This window comes from Aptenodytes forsteri, unplaced genomic scaffold (genome assembly GCF_000699145.1).
Source record: "Aptenodytes forsteri isolate BGI_AS27 unplaced genomic scaffold, ASM69914v1 Scaffold63, whole genome shotgun sequence".
NCBI classification, from domain to species: domain Eukaryota; kingdom Metazoa; phylum Chordata; class Aves; order Sphenisciformes; family Spheniscidae; genus Aptenodytes; species Aptenodytes forsteri.
Genome location: NW_008794709.1, coordinates 278330 through 297197, shown reverse-complemented (window position 1 = coordinate 297197; position 18868 = coordinate 278330). Strand labels below are relative to the sequence as shown.

Here is an 18868-nt window from a genome sequence, read left to right as displayed (position 1 = left end):
TTTAGTATTTGTATATTCAAATATGTGCAGGCATCTAAAATTAGTTTCTTTAAGTATGTTGATAAATTCAGATTAATTCCAGTACTGCTTAGTCACTCACTATTTATGGAGCAGAAATCTTCAGGGAATTAAGGAAAAGTTGCCATCTAAACAATAAAAATCACCATACAGTTAATATATGTATTTTCTATCATGGTTGTTTCAAATATCACATTTACTTCCAGGAGCTGTATTGGAGAGCAGAGGCTGGCACCTATTTCTGTTTTTTGTTTGAAGCCTGAAATGAGGTGTCTTTGTATACAGAGTATTATAATTCCTGTATGGCTGTGTAAAAACAAGCAACAAATTATCTTGGATTTTTGAGATACTGAATGATATTCAAGGTTTTTGCATGATAAAACCCCAGTAATACAAAAGGTTTCCAGATAGCGTAAGTAAGATTGAATGCAGTTTGCTCATCTGTAGGAAGTTTATTTCAGAAAGCCGTTTAAAATCCACATAATCAAACAAAAAGCCTCACAAACATACCTCGGCGTGTCTGCGTATATTTAATAATTGCCTTTTATTTGTCTTTTAATCACAGTTGTTGTCTGTAACAGTACTTTATGCACGTGAAGAACATTTTGAATGTTCTTCATTCAAACATGAACTCAGAACATTCTTCTGAGCTTCACCCCAGCTCAGAAAAGCCTGGTATCTCTGTCTCTGAATTTCAAGGAACCTTTAATTTTAGTGTATCCATCCTTAGACTAATATGGGTGACGGAGACCCCATGCCTGTGGGCAAATTCTCTTTGTGAAAGGTTTGTGACTGCAGCCACTAGGACCTAGGACTTTTGGTGGGCTCCCTAGCCCATTGGTGGTCATTCCTGGTCCCGAAAGATCAAACAAGTTACTTTGGCTATAAACTCCTTGTTTCTAGTCTGTGGTATTAATTCACTAAATTAGTGGTTGGGGGATTTTTGAAGATTGTCACTGGGAATAATAGCTGACAGGGACAAGCATCCACTTGCTTCTGTAAAAGAAAAGAGTTTTTTCATGTTTATGTTGGAACCAGGTAGCCTGGTTTTTATAGCTATATAAAGGGAAACTTAAATCACTTGAGGCAGTGTTTTCAGCAGGCACTAGATAATGCCTAAAGACAGATCATTGGTATTTTGAGAAATCAAAGGTGTTTTGGACAAATCAAAGGTATTTTGATACCTGCAGTTTAGATAGCATGTACATAATTTTTGCATAGCTTATACTACTTTTACTAAAATTATTAGGAAACCAGTAGACATTGGTCTCAGTGAAGACCAACACTAACAAAGATATATAAGCATAGAATAAGAAGTGATTTTTTTTTCCCCATACCTGCTGACCTTGAAATAGTGTTTTAAGTGCAATCAGCATGAAAACAGTAATTCACATATGTGCACCATGCTACTTATTCACTTATTTCCATTTCGGTTGCAAAAATACTGAAACTCATTAGAGAGCTCTATGTTGTTTTATCATCATTGGCTTTATGCTCCCTCCCCATCTTTCCATTTGGGTGATCTGATTTGCTCAGATAACCTAATGACTTTTTTGTAGGTGTAGGTGAATAAATCTTCCACATATCTGCCCGAAATCATAGAATCATAGAATCATTGAGGTTGGAAAAGACCTCTAAGATCATCGAGTCCAACCGTCCTGCCAAACTGCTAGCATTGCCAATGCCCAGAGCAATGTCCTGTACAACAGAAGGAAAAACATGAAATACATGTTAATCTTTAACCCTGTAACTCAAATACCTTCATTGATAAAGGCTATTACAGTGATTTGCCTGAGAGAAGCGAGTTGTCTGAGCATGTGGGTTTGTTCAGGCTGTTTTTATTTGCTTTTCTTTAGAAATACAACAGATCATATGGAGCAAGACATTTGAATCTAATCTGCCCAGAGGCACTATTAAGGACATGTTCCAAAACCCAGAAATACGTATGGTCTCTTGTAGTTGTGTTGACAGGAAGGTGACAAGACTAGTCACACAAAATGACCTACCTTTTTTAAAGTAAGAATTTTTTTTTTCCAAACTACTAGTACTAGTATTAGGTATATAAACAAATGTATTGTATTTAATAACCTTGTAAATCTATAACTTGTAAATCTCTATTTTTGTTCCTGTAAACTAAGATAAGCTGTAAAAAAGCTAAAAGGGAGGCAAATGCTTGGACATTCCTAAGAAGTATATTTGTTTCTTCTGCTGCACCTCCTAGAAAAATTTCTACTCTCAAATTACCGATGAAAACAAACCAGGCACCGAATGGATCTAGTGCTAATTAAGAAACCAGAACAGGGCTGGGAGCTGGTACAAGTCCCCACCATGTCATTTAAACACATTCATAAGGAGGTAGATTTAACTTTAGACTGGCTCATCTATTCAGCATGCTGTCTGCTTATCCTAGCCAGGTGTAAGAGGTCAACTGTCACAAGTTGGATCAATGAAAACCGTAACCTGTGCAAAAAGCAATCTTGGTATATTTTGCAGATGACACCAAGCTGGGTGGGAGCGTTGATCTGTTCAAGGATAGGAAGGCTCTGCAGAGGGACCTGGACAGGCTGGATCGATGGGCCCAGACCAATTGTATGAGGTTCAACAAGGACAAGTGTTGGGTCCTGCACTTGGGTCACAACAACCCCATGCAACGCTGCAGGCTTGGGGAAGAGTGGCTGGAAAGCTGCTTGGCGGAAAAGGACCTGGAGGTGTTGGCTGAGGGTCTGGAGAACAAGTCTTATGAGGAGCGGCTGAGGGAACTGGGACTGTTTAATCTGGAGAAGAGGAGGCTGAGGGGAGACCTCATCGCTCTCTACAACTACCTGAAAGGAGGTTGTAGCGAGGTGGGTGTCGGTCTCTTCTCCCAAGTAACAAGTGACAGGACAAGAGGAAACGGCCTCAAGTTGTGCCAAGGGAAGGTTTAGATTGAATATCAGGAAAAATTTCTTCACCGAAAGAGTTGTCAAGCATTGGAACAGGCTGCCCAGGGAAGTGCTTGAGTCACCATCCCTGGAGGTATTTAAAAGGCATGTAGATGTGGTGCTTAGGGCCATGGTTTAGTGGTGGACTTGGCAGCATTAGGTTAATGGCTAGACTTGATGATCTAAAAGGTTTTTTCCAACCTAAACAATCCTATGATTCTGTTACTTTTTTTTAAGTCTTCATTCTGCTTTTTCTCCTTAATAATTATTCTACAATTCTAATTCCTCCATCTAACTGTTAGAAGAATTCAGTCCCTAATTTCCATTTCAATGCAGCCGAGAATAGATTTGTCTACAGTATTTTAATATAAAAGGAATATACATGGTTCATTATCTTGTTCTTGACATGTAAGATTTGTTTATATAATGTAAGCATGAAAGCGAGTAGCTTTGCATGCTCATTCCAACAAGTCACTTGAATCCATTGAAGTATTTTTTCCAAAGCAGTCTGTTAAGTCTAACCACAAAACCATCAAGCACAGGAGTAGCTCTGTTTCATAGTAATGCAGCAGGTGGGCACATCACAGACAAACAGCAGTGTGGCATTCCCCAAATGGCAGTACCTTCGTCATGAAATAATAGCAGAAAAACTGCATAGCTCAAGGATGTAAAAATGGAAGCAGATCTTTTGCACAGGTCCTGCACCTGGAAACGGAGCCACCTCCTTTGATAGAAGCCATCCTTAGTCTGCTGAGGAAATTGTCTGAAATTGAGAAAATGCCTTTCTCCATGGGCAGTAGTCAGGACCCTTTCCTAAAAGCTAGTTTAGTTTCCTCAGTGCTGCAAAGTATGAGAAAACTTTTTGTATCATTAATCATCAGTTTCATTCTCTCCTTTTTAAGAGCAAGTCCTTTATTTTTTTGTTTTTTATATATATATATACACACCCCTTTAGTTTTGGGGGTTTTGTTGGGTTTTTCTTTAAGGTAAGATGAAAACAGCAACATCTTGCAGAGACAGACCTTTACAGCCTGGGACGTTGCAAAACCTCTTGCTGCCACGTATTCACACAAAATCTGTCCACTTTGAACATCCTGAGGACCAAAATGTAAGAGGGGAAGGGAGGGAGGCACTCCAAGGGCTTGGGAGTGCCAGGAGCTTCTCCCTGCCCAGACCACAGCCCAGCCCCAGCAGGGGAATGCAGAGGCCAGGGCTGGACCTGCCAGGGTGCAAATATGGTTCTTCACGAGGCAGATGTGGTAATGGTGACTGCAGCCCAGGCTGGTGTGGAGATATCTGGCATTCAAAGGCGCACACAGACCTTGGCAGCTCTTGCCCTGTGGAGATGCTCAATGTCACTCTGCGTCTTTCTCCCCAGCTTGGCTGCATTTGCTCAATGCTGAAATTAATTCATCAAGCACAGCAGGACATTGCTGGAAGGAGCAGAGGAAGAACCTGGCTGATCTCAGGCTTGTGGCAAAGAGTAGTTCAGGCACCGGCATGCAGGAAGCCACTGCCCGGAACTGGAGTCTGGGAAGAAAGTATTTTGGAGAGGCCACCACGTCCGACTGAGGGAAGGACTGTGTTGATCATGGCTTAGCTCCCAACTCAGTCACAAACAGACACAAACTTGCTAAGCCTGCCAGCTTAGCAGCTTCGTTGACTCAGACCTCAAAACACAATGTCTCTGTAATGTAGCCCTCCTCTTCCTGCCTCCTCTTCCTCCCTCCCTACCTGGCCTGAACTTCATTACTGGAGGTCTTGGTTCTCTTACCAACTTTTTTTAGGAACTCAGTGCCTGATTTAGAGAATCTCAGTTGGCTCACCCCAAAGGTTTCCTTCTTTAAGAGTAGAGCATCGAGATATTCAGCTGATGCGCTGTCACTAGGCTGGTTGCAACCAGGCAGTTTTGTGAAGCTTACCAAAGGAGTAGCCAGCTCCTCTCTACAAAAAAATTATTTCAGTCGAGGAAACATAACAAAAACAAACAAAAAAGTGCCTTCGTTAGAGTGAAAATGACATCCATCACAGATGGGTTTGCTGTGATACTTGTTCTTTTTCATTTGTAAAATCTTATTTTCCCTTCCTAAACAGTTCTGGTTTGGGCAGTTTCCAGTAACAAGGCCTCTATTGTTATCTAGACCACAATCTAGACCTTTAATTTTTAGAGGTTTGTTTTTTTTCAGTAGACGTGACGTTGCATACTTTGGAAATACTTGAGCATGACATGCTCTTTGCCAGTTTGTTGGGGGTTTTTTAATTGTATTCTCTGTGTGAACCATGAGATAATGTCTTTGTCACATACCCTTTTTATATTTTTAGGAGCACCTGAAAGCTTTTGACTGGGAAGTAAATGCATTTGTGGACTATATGTTTGGACCTCGAGGTAAGCTGCTCCACCTATAGCCCTTTTAGGAAATAATACTTATCCAGATTAACACTCAAAAATATTCTAATAAATAGAAGCCATCAAAATCTATCTGAATAATTTCACATTGAAAAACGTGGACTAGGCAGAATCACAGTATTTGCAGGAACACACCATTATTGTAGGAAATCTATCAATGCGCTGCATTTATAGAAAGACAATAGATTTTTGTTTTGACTCTTTGACATAATATTATCTGTAATACAAATTAAAACCAATCACAGATTATACTGAAGATGAAACAAGAAATGAAACTTAATTTTTTTTGAAAGTTAAAAAAAATCACTAGATTTGAGAGCTCTTTGTTTCTGAGAATATCAAAAGATTTCAGTTTTACGTCCTAACGTAGATTAAAAAAATTGAAAGCCTGGATTTTTCTGAAACTGGAAGATCTGTTTTGGGACTGATTCTCATTCATAATCCAGTTATTGTTTGGTCTAGCTACCTATCAAATAGCCTATTTCAGAAGGATGCTCAGAGCCAAAGGAAGAAAGGGCTTTTAGCACCCTGCAGGATCACATCCAAAATTTCAGTAAACCAGTAGACGGGTTGGGAGAACAGATGCATCTTGCTACTTCCTATTCTTGCTTTCTAAAACGGTTTGGACAAGAATAACTTGAATAACTATAGCTTGGAGGTACCTCATGCTCTGTTAGGACTGAAACAGGTAATAACAAAAAAAAAACCAGAACAAACTGAAGTAGGACTGCAGAAAGAGAGAGAAAGGCTACGGCAAGGTGAGGACAGAGCATCCAAGTCAGGACTAAGAGAGCCAAGCGACTAGAGGAAAGGGGTAAGACAGGAGCTTAGACAGCAGACAGTCTTCAGAGAAGGTCCCTGTAAGGCCACCTTGCTGCTGATAGGGCTGGGCTTAAACATTCAACTTCAGGAATAGCCTTGCAAACTTTTCCCCATGGTTAAATCCAGAACTGCTGCCTGTGTGGATGGACATATGCTTATGTATTCTCACTTTGTTGCAATAATGTCCTCCAGGTCCCAGAAACAGTTCTTGCTTAATTAGGAGGACAAGGAAAAGAAAGCTGTAGCATTCTTAAAACCAAGAAATTCTCATTTTTCTTAGCTGGCTGGATGGCTACAAAATCTTTTTCATCATCTCTGCAGTAGATGTGAAGCTTGAAAGAAAGATTTCTGGTGAGGAAACGCTGAACAGCTTGGGAACTGCAGCAGAAGTGATTAAAACAAAATAAGTTTTATTAATGGCTTCTACAATAGTGCATTTTAATATTAACAAAGAAATGTGATCACAAGCATAAAAGTTCTACTATTTTTTTTCAAATGGACATGATGTTCTCTTTCATTCCTCTTTCCTTCTTGGTCCAGAACAAATTGTTTGAAGGAACGAACTGTAGTTAATCCAATGCAGAATACCACACAGATCCCTTTGGGCTTTTAGAAAGCACTTTAGTTAAACAAGTATTATTTGTATTACTTGCCAAGTACACCATCCCTCTCCAGACATCAATGCTGAAGATAGCATTTGTTTGTCCGTGCCTCTTCACTATGATCTTTAATTGAACCGGTGGTATAATGACACAGTATCATACATTTCATGAATAACATAGCTCCCTCCAATCTGTTTATACACATAAATAATTCACAATAAACTGCAAACAGTTTTAAATTGGATTGAATGACCCCACAAATGAAAATCTAATGAATTCTTGAGAGCTTCCCCAAATGTCTAAAACCAACAAACTGTTCCCCTTTTTCTCTCCACCATTTTTCATCCACAGTGCACATTTCATTCAGCAGCAAGATGGCTTAAAAGGATAGATAAGAGTGCTCTATTCTTTTAAAAATCAATCCCATATTTATGGTTTATATTTTAGGTAGTAACTCCTGAAATACTGGTATCACCATACTGGTTTTAGTCGTCATTACCAGGTGTGGCTGAGGGTACGAGACAGAAAGCCACACGCTGGTTCCCAGAGGCAATCTCTGCTCACATTGGTATAGCAGGTTAACACAAGCTGCAGTACTGCGCTACTAGAATAAGGGGCGTACTATCGAAGTTCTGGATTTGATTTATATATAGGCATATTTTGTGCCTTTGTTCACTCGTGTCAGCTGGACTTTGTACACAAATTTACCTCAATGTTTGCTTTTGAACTAGCAGACCAAGTCCTTTGAATCAGGGAACAGAAGCTATATACACGCCCGTCAGTTGCACCTCTTAACAAGAAGTGGTCTTACAATTTGGTGTTGGTCCATATTATTCTGGATAAGAGATTATCTAGGCTTAAGGCAAAATGAGAAACAGTGAAATAGCTATATTGTTCTGTAAGAGAGCATTTTTCCAGGGTCGCCTTAACCTGCAGAGTATTGTTTGGTGTTACGCAAAATTAAGGAATATTGAATTGCAGGAGCTAAATCTAGTTAATTGGTTGCTTGTTTTATCTGCGAAAGAAACAGAGGCGGTCAAGAATAGATATATTTTAATAAAGTTATGATAAAGTAATAAGCACTCCTCCTCTCCTCAATTGAGTATGAACAGTAGCAAGGCATTGGTGCAAAACCATCTCTCCCCTGCACCTAAAAAGGTCGGAATCTACTCAGACATCAACCAGCCAAAGCTATAGAGAAACCTGAATCAAAATGTTTCTAAACCTCACTGATAAAAGCCTGACACCTTTAAAGAGCCTGGGACGCCTGCCACTCATTTCAAAGGAGCCAAGATTTCACCCCAAGGGTCTGGCACATCGTGGCCAGTGACCGTGAAAGAGCTTATTCACGGAGCGATCAGAGCTTGTGTGGGCGCCTGCTCCTTCCCCCTGCTCCCCCCCAGTGCTTTCACACTGGCTTTATTCACTGCCTTGGTCTCAAATTCAGATGCTGTGTGGGTTCAACATTGTAAAACTAATCCTTTCTCCTATTGACAGCGTACCTTTATAGTACTTGAACATGGAGATTGAACCGCCAGTCAACAGAAATACTTTTGATCTCTCCTTCTTGCAATAACTTTTTTTGAAATACACTCCCTTTCCTCTCCCTTCCTGCCACATAAAAACCTCCCTCTTCTTGTCATTCAGGGATAAGTGTAAGTGGAAACAAAATAGTCACATTCCTTGGCTGCCATTTATAAACCACTTTCTGCCAATAACTGTCTTACCCTTCAAGGTACCAAGGTCGGGGTGGAAAATAGTCAGTAAGGGTACACGTTTTAATAATTTCTCTTGAAATGGAAATAGTATAGATCTTAAAAATACTCGACGTGCTGACCTGAACAAGCACACGAGTTCTGCTTTTGCATGGATCAGCCCACGTGCTTGTGGCCACTCACAGCAGAGTGAAAACTTTCTGAGGGTGTACTGGGGCAGCATTTAATGCTGTTAAGTTTAATTTGTATTCTCATCTCTTCCAATTACTTTTCCTCTTTGAACAAACATGCTGTTTCGTTGTCTACTGATGCCCATTGGCCTTTGTCCAAGTAACCTTTATGCACCAAGTGTTGCAATCGTCGGATGGGGAGACCCTTCTTTAGACAGCAGCCTTGCTGACATGACTGCTTTCTACATCTTCATTTAGGACACCAATTAAATAAATTAAATCCTTATGCTCCTAAAATGTACACTAGATCAACCCTTACACGCACAATCTTTACCTGTCCTATGACCCTTGTGTCCTGTTTAGAGCCCGTATGGGAGGACAACCTGTTTGGAGCCCACATGGGAGCAGAATCCCCTCAAAAACATCCATTCCAGAGCATCACACGTGGCTTGTGAACTTTAAGACGGCTGTTGGAAGTGTTTTACTCTCACACTGAGGTGATCTTAAATAGGCATTGAGATCTTAAGACAGAAAACGGGCGTTCTAGCTTGGTAATGCACAGCAAAGCAAGGCCACCCTAAAGGAAGGATGGTGCTTTGTCATAGATGGCTGTGCTGTCATGACTGCTTTAATCCTACACCTCTCCTCTCCTAGAGGTTTTTGGGAGTCCAGAAGGGAGAGTCAAAACCAGGAGAGGACTGGAATTCCACGGTAACTTAGGTCTGGCTGAAAGTCTTTCCTGCAAAAGAGCTAACATCCCATGCGGAGCCCAAGTCCAACAGATGAGTGTTACAGCCACTGCGATGGAAGCAAGGTGGGAAGTGGAGGGAGACTGTAATGAGAAAGAAAGCTGGTGTTCATAATCCTGTTCATAAGCAGATTACTCTAATCACTTAAAATCTCACTTTACATATACCTGTATGCATATATTTCTGAGGAAAGAATAGTCGGAAACAATACAGTACAGCAAAATTGCAATCGGCAACAGTTTGTTAAATGCTTGGGCACATTTGGTTTGTGCATCATCCATTGCCCAGTCCTTTCAAAATTCAACACAGGTGGAAAAATAGTAAAATGTTTTTTCATGCACTGTGAATACCTTTTCTTCTTTTACAATTTTTAACATAATCTTGGTCTTTGTAAAAAATAAACTAAGTAATTTGAAACAGTTTCTAAGAGCAGAAAGTACTGTGACCTGCACAATAGCTTCTCACAGACTTATTTCTTCACTTACTCCATAAATCATGACAGATTTAGAGTAACCTTTTTGAAAAACTAGCCAAGATGCCCCCTGTTCTTTTCATAGATAAATGTCTGAAGATTGTCGCTGTGGAAAATTAACTCTAAATTTTGCCCTATCTTGAAAAAAAAAAAAAAGAGAAAACGCACTCCCCTTTCGCTCATGACATCCAGTTGCTCATAAGACAACAAAGCGGTGCCTCCAGATTGGCATATAGGATTAGGCTTCGCTCATACACACCGAACTATCTGATTACTGCCAATGGGATTACTTGTGTGAATAAGGCAAGCAGGATTTGACCTTAATATTTCATTTCAGGACCAGGCAAATGGGACAGAAACTGTGAGAGAGCAAGCCCTTGCCTTGCCAACTATCTTTGATACCTATCAAAGTAAACATTTGCCATTTGTTTTTCTTATTTAATGCTTTTGAAAAATCCTCCCCTTGTATAAATGTTTTCTAGCAAATGTTATATACCTTCATACTTATATGGCAAATGCAGAATTAAAATAATATATGAACTGGCAACTTTACATGCATACTTTGTATTTAATTCTCTCTGGAAATTGTCCATTGCGCAGATTAAGATATGATTTAATTAAATATTAAGTTAAAACATTAAATCAAATTTTTAAAAGCATATAGGAATGTTTTCTTCTTTTCCTTTTCTCTTTCCTGTTAAAATGAGGAGATTTAAGTGACCTTAAATTATTAGGGAATTCCATGCCGTTTTCAGCACACATTCTCTGAATTAGTATGCAGTTTTGGGGAGGTAAAAGCAATGGATAGCTCTTGCGAGCAAAGCATGGCAGATTCCCTCTCACACTTTTAACAGACTTTTTTCACTATGTGATTTGCCTTATTTTAGCGATACTTTACCATAGCCTTCTTAATTGCCTGCTGCATGTGTTTCTTTTCAGATGCCAGGGTTAGAGGATGGTTCCTTTTGGACTCTTACCTTCCCACGTTTTTCCTTACTGGAGCATACCTACTCTGCATATGGCTGGGCAGCAAGTTCATGGAGGACAGGCCTCCTTTCTCTCTCAGGGCTCACCTCATTGTATATAACCTTGGGATTACACTGCTCTCCTTGTACATGCTCATAGAGGTAAGTAAGTGTTCTTCCATGCAGCCCGGCTGAGAAAGGTGAGCAATATACAGTTTTTAGCAGAAATATCTTAGCAACGGATAGTTTTGCTAGGAAATTTAACATCAACAGCAAAGTAAATTTAAGATCAAGAAAAGTCCCTTAGCACTTGGACAGTGAGTTGTACAGTACCTTCTCAGCTTAGATCTCGGCATGTTTTAACTGTCCTTCCCAAGCTACAGTCCGCACCTGGGGACAGCTGGCTGCTACCAGGACAGTGTCTACAGGCATGAATTTGAATCTGCAGCAGTCACTTAGCTCAAACATGCCTACACCTCATTCTTCAGCACCCATGAATATGCCCATGGATTGGGTTTTATTCATATGACTGTCTATGGAATGATTTTTCTATGTACAAATGCCCATGCTTAAATATGAACAGATTTATAGATGAGAGTAAGTACTGATTTATTTATGGTATTGGCAATTCAATGTTATTTTTCTGCTCTCCTGACTAAGAAGCTTTCCTCATATAGTCAGACAATAAGAGAGAGATCTTAAAAACCTGCCACTTCAGCCAAAAGCAAGTCCTGTGGGACTTGGAGGCTGAATATGGTCACACAGATTATTTCCCAAGTACTTATCAGGAAGGAACATGCTTACAGAAATAAGGATCCATTCAGAACCAGAAGAGAGGTTTGAATGCATCTGACCGTTTTGCAACAGCAGAGGACTCAAACAGTGCTCCTCAGCAAAGACGTGTGTTTTCACCTCTCCAGTGGGGAGCAGAAGCCAGAAGTCACTATTTTGATATTATTTGGGAGCTCCCCATTCTCAACCTTGTGATAATTGAGGTACTTTTAATATTAAAGTGTTAACATCCATCACTTGCAGCCCTAAAAAACAAACACTAAAAGACAAAAACCACAAAACATTTTCTGACTTGCCTTAAAAAGTGACCCTGGGCATGAGAAGCCCTGGCTGAAGGATGTGCTTGATTTCACAGTGTGACCTGCGGAGGTGTGAGCTGACATTGCTGCCTTGCCTGCACAGCCTCGCAGCATTTCTTGCTCCCTGGGCTCTTGGCCACAACAGCAGTTTCCATGAGAAAAACAAGGACCAACTGTTCTGTCAGCTGGACAAGAAACTGCAGAAGCCAAACAGGACCCCAAAGATTTCAAGTTTTAAATTAATTTGAGAGCGAAATACCAAGTGACTGGCCCGGTCAAAAGGCTGAACAGCAGTTTAGGTTTGTGCCTTTGTGCAGAGGACCGACTGTGCTGCACAGAGCTTCGTCCTGGTCAAAGCTCCAGCCGGCTTCAGCGGTTGCTGTGAGGGTCTGACAGTGCAGGATCGGGCCCAGAGCAAAGGAGAAACCAGCACAATTGCTGGAAGGTTTGATGACTCCATACTGATTGTCCTCCAGAATTTAAATTAGCACTTTGGTGTTTAAATCCCCATTTTGCTTGAAGGTATACAGATAACTGTTTTCAGTACCAGGACTCAGCAAAAAGGATTAACTGAATAGAAAACAAAAATACTGCTCCCTTCCCCTTGCAGGCTGATTTGGCCTGCCACAAGTAAATGAATGAACAAAGAGAATTTTAGCAGGTCTCACTTACATGAATGAAGCAAACTTGGCTTTTGCCACCTTCACATCCTTGTAGGAATTATGTGTTGAGCCAGCTCCCGCTCAGCCGCCTCACTGGTCTGTCCTTCCTGAGGCTAACTTTGCTGCAGATGATTGCTGAGTTGCGTTAGTCCTCAGATTAGCTCCTTTAGACCTTGATTCTGTAGCTGGACGTTGCTGATTTATGCCTCCCAGACTGCAGCTGGGCATGGCTGGCTGTGGCTCATAGCTCCACATTCTGCATTTTTCAGAAGCCAGGGGACATCACGGCTGATCTGCACCACCAGCTGTTTTACTGCAGATTTCACTCTTAGCTCTGGACTGTCACCCAGGATGGTTTTACACTGTACAAAACACTCTTCCATAATAGTGGCTCTGTATTTTTTCGTAGTCTACTTCCCTGGTTCCTATCACAGCTTTTCCTGTGAAGGAGCAGAATGGAAGTGAAGACTTGCAGACCTGCCTGAGCTAGCTTGCACGTCCCTGCTGAAGCAAAACAGGCAAATGGGAGAGCAGAAATCATCTTCAGTACTGAATAAAGTTATGGCGACTCAACATTTCAAAATGTCTCATTTCCGAAGCTTTTCTCTGGCCCTTATTCTCTCTGTCTTTTATGGACAGTAAGCTCTTTAAGGCAAGAGTTACCTATATTTAGAGCATTCTGCACAGTAGTTTCTTATGTAAACACAGCTGATCCCTCCAGTGGGTATGATTCAGGATTAGTTCCTAGTTAGAGACATCTATAACAGTTGTCTTATTCCTCCATCCTCCCACTGCACCTGAACCCCTCTGGTCTCTGTAAAAGAAATAAATCACAAAATAATAAGCTCTGTAATACAGAGAAACCACCAAAAAACCCCACAGTTATTGGCATTGTTCTTATCTGTTCTTGGTTTTGTTTATAAGGCGCCACACACCTTTTCTTGTGATAGCTCCAGAATGGAGTGGGCGCTTCTTAGACATTCAAAAGAAAAATATCTCATTCAAAAGAAAGGCTGTATCTCCAAATGCAGACTGTCCCACCTGATGGCTTTAATGAGAAACATGGTAAATCAGCTGATGGGGGTACCTGTGCTGCAATTCTTCATCTCCCCACCTTCATCTCCTGAACCAGTTTAGCTGTCCCTTGACTACACTTGATTTGTACAACCTCAAGGCAGGAAGACAAAGGTTATAGCAAGGAGTCACAACAAAAGGGCTGCTTTTAAATCTCCAAGGGCAGATTCCTCTTTTGAGCCAGAGCTCCATGCACTGTACCATGGGCATGAAGTATCTGGGAGCCAATTTTAGCTCCATGAGCTTTGAGGTCAACCAATCCTTAAAGTACTTGGAGGAACAGCTCCAGGACAACTCTAAGATGTGCCATTAGCATAAGGTCAGATACCCCTACTATCCCCAAAGGACAAGGTCTAAAGAAAAACAGCTCTGCCCAGCTGCCCTCATCCTACTGAGATGTCTCAGAATTTTTGTGTCAAGAAAGAGTTAGGTGCCTTCGAAAGCCTCCCAGAAGGGCAGTTTATTAGACCTGAATTTAGACTTCTGAGTTAGGCAAATGGATTTTCTTGAAGTTATCAAAGGCACTTACCTTTCCCCATTGAATATACTGGAGAAGCGGGACACTTGCTTTTGGAGCATGGCTTTTTCAAGTACCTGAAGCTTAGATGCAATTCCTGTGTTTAAATTAGGCAGGCTGCAGGTGCACTGCTGAGGGGCCAGAAAACAATCCCCTGCACCCTTGCTGCTACAAGACAAACCTGCATCAGAGGTTTGTTATTGGTTGTGTACTCTTCTGTACCATTAAGCGTTCATAGACCCAGGTCAAGCCCACTGGTCCGACAATTTCTAGTAACATTACCAAAAATCTGCATAAAGACAAACACCACCACCTTTTTATTTTAATAAAAATCAAAACTTTTAGCAATTTCACTGAAGAAAAATATGCCTTTCCTTTACACAAATCTCTGCCTAAGATCCTAAAAGTACCAGCTATGAGCAGAAAACCAGCTTACTGTGAAAAGCAATTAGGTCTTTGCATATTTTAAAATTATTTCATGTGCAAGTCAACTCACAAACCACACTCCAGGGATGCAGTCTGAGGCGCCAGAGGCCAAGATAAGGTTTTGAAGTTCACCACAGGATAAAACTGTCACAAATCCAATAATAAAGTAAAACTAGAAACAAAGGAGACCAATGCTGATCTCTGAATTGTGAAATTACTCAGGTGAGGATACTCTCTCTCATTAATAGAAAAAGACATAATCGCTACCATGGTCTTAGGCTGCTTTCCCCAGCGGTAGGCATCACCTCTGCCCTATTTAAATTAAATCTCAGCTAGACATCAGCTCTCACCCAAGTCCTTTTGCTGATCAGGCACTGAGAAAACCAGGACACTGGCACCATCTGGGTCAGATTAAAAAGGAGATCTAGAGATATGTGTCATTAGCATAGGGGTGGCGTGATGTCTCAAACTGCCTGTATCCCCAGGTAGCTTCACAGACTTATTACAAATCCATAGGATTTGTAAGCAAGCGACCACATCCACGTGGGGAAGCAGGACTTGCATGTGAGGACCCCTCGAATCAGAGCAAAGGGGAAAGAGCAGAACTGAACAAGTATTGCAAGCCCAGTGCATTAACCTTTTTAGTGAAGCCAGCAGAAAAGTCTTTTACCTTACAGGATAAAAAAAAAGCAGTAAATTACCTTCACTTCACCTGTTTCTAGGAGCTGAAAATTCACCTCACAGTAGGTCCAATTTCTGAATTATAGTCATGACTTGCAGATCCATAGGTGGCAAGACAATGTGAGGATTCCCAGGAGTACCAGAACTACCTTCTCTGTACCCTCTGATAGCAGGGAAAGGTCAGAAGCACGATGCCGGCACAATCAGGGCCACCAGCCCCCATTTTTAGCCCTATGCATTGCAACTGGAACTACATCTCACAAATTACTAGAAAGCCCGGTATAATGCCTAGATTTGCGATAACAGTGGGCAAAATGAAAGGAACAAACCAAAAATAGAAGGAGCACTCAAACTCTGTTTTATTCCATCATTATAATGGCTGAAATCAGAAAGATTTGCTAGGAAGCAAATCTAGCAAATCTAACAGCAAAACATTAACTGTGCAAGTGTTAAAAAGATAGAGCTTGAATAGCAGAAGGTCTAAGTAAAGTTTTAACTGGGCAGGTGATGAGGAAAGGTAAAGAAGACATAAGTCCTAGCTGATTTGAACTGTCCTGGAATTTTACTATAGAAATCCAACTTCAACATAATGATTTTTTTTTTTTTAAGATTGTAATAAATGATTGTTTACTTCTTCATTAATTGTTCAGAAGTTAGCGAATGTAAATTTAGCAGAGAAGTAAGGAATGATTCTAGATCCATAAGGACTGGTGCTTGAGGTGAAGGCTTCCTTTGAAGTAATTCTTTAATTAGGGCAGAAAGACTGTCTTAACCTTAGGGGAGCAAGAGGAAAAGAACAAAGTGAGAAACCAGAAGAGATCAGGTGCACTTTTCTATCATTTGGAAGAAGGGAGAAGTGAGAAAAAAAAAAACTAGACAGCAAACGGTCACTGAGAATGCAGTGTAAAGCAGTGAAATGTAAGGACAAAAGCAAACAGCCTTTCTGAGCAAGTAAGAACTTTGTCTGAATAAAGTTAAGTTCCCAGGTGTTCTTCTATCTTATTCAAATAATTTGTTCGGAGAGCTGAGGAGCTGACTTTGCTGTCCCTGCCTGCAGTTATTCTAGCTGCACATGTTGTCCTCACTTCTCAGTTTTCATCCTCTTGAGTTCTCCATGTCTTTCCTACTGACCTTTCTGAGCTCCACATTTAGGTAGAACATTTAGCCTGTTCATTAAAAAGGCAGTGCTCTGGATCTCAGCTGCACGTTCAAATGAAATTCAGTAGAACTTTATTGGAAATCAAGAGTAAAAATTCATATGATGAGGTTTTTCACATGTGCAACGCTTCCGATACCATCACTGGTACCACAAAGTAAAATACAGGAGCTATTCAGAATAAGAGATGTAATCAAAGATTCATGGAAAATAAGCCTAGAAGGGATTTCTTTTAGCCTATACTACTATCCCAGACAACAGCAACACACAAAGGAATTATCTAATATATATATCTATAACTAATTGAAGTCATTAGTTCACTAATCCTTCTAGCAGTCTCCCATTTACTTAAGGGGTATTAAATGGAACTGGCTGGGAGTTTCTCAGCAACATGATTTTACATTTGAAAGAGTTTTTGTTGACAAAAAAAAAAATCAGACATTTATGAAAACTTCTTTTGGGAAGGGGGTCTTATTTTTGTCACTGTGATACAAACTTTCTGACCTCAAAATAAGAAGAAAGCATGGGACCACTTACTTCCCCTGCTCTGGAATAACCAGTACCTTTCTAGTTAGGATGCTCCAGCAGGATGAGAGATCCAACATGGAGTCCTGCTGTACATATTGCAGGTCAGGATAGCAAACCCCAGTTGGTGTATTACAGAATTAGCCAATCTTTTTTTGGGGGGATACCATGCATGCAATTATTGGACCTCTAACTAGACCCATGGCGAGACGGAGAGCCTCACCAAGGAGTAGCCCAAAGCATGCTCTTTACGTTTCTGTCCCCATGAATAATATCTCGACTGCATCATAAAGAGGGACAAAAAATATTTTAATTGTGAAAAATTTTATGGGGTATTTCCTATTCAGCACTTGTTTCTTGTTTGGCACAACACTGCTGCTAAGTTGTTACATTTGGGGAAACTGAGGCACTGACCAAGTGGAAGAGCTGGGACTAGGCTCCAGGAATCCCCCAGTCCTGGGCTGAACAATCTAGTCTGCTCTGCTTCCCTCTGGGGTTTATGGTCTTGCCAGACTACAGCTTGAGATCTTCAAGACACAAGAGCAGACACTATTCACAGATGACTTTACAATTGAATGTCCTCACCAGAAAACCTGCCTGAAAGGTTTCTAGGTATTATTTAAGACTGATTTAATGATAAAACAAGGATGGTTAACAGTACCTTCTATTCATCTACTTCTTATGTAAAAGTGCAATGGCCTCGGTAGCATTGCGGCATGCCTTCACCCCAGCCTCTTGGGGATAGGAAGATAATTCAGATGTTGCATGCTTGTGGAACGGAGCCACGTTACAGTCAAAGAGCTGATTTCTCCCTTTAAAAACTAAAAAAGGAAAGTCAGATGAGATGATGAATATCTGGCCTCTGTTTTTAGACACTGACAATCTTCTGAGGCATTTCATTCTAAAATTCACTTAAAATAAAAAAATGCAAAAAACCCAAAGTCATTCCTTTCTCCTTCCTGAGACACTGTCCTGAGTGTTTGCTTAGACTCCTTTTCCTTGGGATGTGGCCACAGTGCTTTTAGGACTGTTTTGTCCAAGTCTATATATCCAGGGAGGAGCTACCATTCACAGCACTGCAAGTTAGACCCTTCTTTCCACTACACAGACGGATTAGTCTCCTTACTTAGTTTAGCAAGCCCTCCATTGCTTGAGAACAGTGGTCAGATCAATTTGTTTTAATTGGCCTGAGGGCTGGAGTCCCAGAGAAAACCCAGTAAAACATCACGTAATAATGTCAAGGGGCTTCTTGCTCAGTTTTTTCCACAAGGAGGACACTAGTGCTCATCCTCCTGCTCTGAACTTTTGAGAGGAATTTCAATTATTTGAAAAATAAATTCCATTATTAGTTTTTGGCTTCCCCTTCTGAACTGTTTCTGGATAGACAGACAATATACCAGATAGACTATTTCAGTTGGAAGGGACCTACAACGATCATCCAGTCCAACTGCCTGACCAATTCAGGGCTGACCAAAACATAAAGCATGTTGTTAAGGGCACTGTCCAAATGCCTCTTAAACACTGACAGGCTTGGGGCATCGACCACCTCTCTAGGAAGCCTGTTCCAGTGTTTGACCACCCTCTTAGTAAATAAATGTTTCCTAATGCCCAGTCTAAACCTCCCCGATGCAGCTTTGAACCATTCCCACGTGTCCTATCACTGGATCCCAGGGAGAAGAGCTCAGCACCTCCCTCTCTACTTCCCCTCCTCGGGAAGCTGTAGAGAGCAATGAGGTGGCTCCTCAGCCTCCTTTTCTCCAGACTACACAAACCCAGAGTCCTCAGCTGCTCCTCACAGGACATGCCTTCCAGCCCTTTCACCAGCTTTGTTGCCCGCCATTGGATGCATTCAAGGACCTTCACATCCTTCCTAAATTGCCGGGGCCAAGAACTGC

The 18868-nt window shown here is 41.0% G+C and overlaps 1 protein-coding gene across 1 annotated transcript in view; it reads left to right on the top strand.

Annotated features, from left to right (window-relative positions):
• The first annotated feature begins 5266 nt into the window (after nt 1–5266).
• The window catches only part of ELOVL2 (ELOVL fatty acid elongase 2), a 28438-nt gene continuing 14836 nt past the window's right edge, over nt 5267–18868 (top strand). The window contains exons 1-2 of the mRNA XM_009273687.1: nt 5267–5325; nt 10816–11003. Of these exons, the coding sequence (XP_009271962.1) occupies nt 5310–5325; nt 10816–11003 (204 nt within the window). The 5' untranslated portion in view covers nt 5267–5309. The remainder of the gene's footprint in view (nt 5326–10815; nt 11004–18868) is intronic.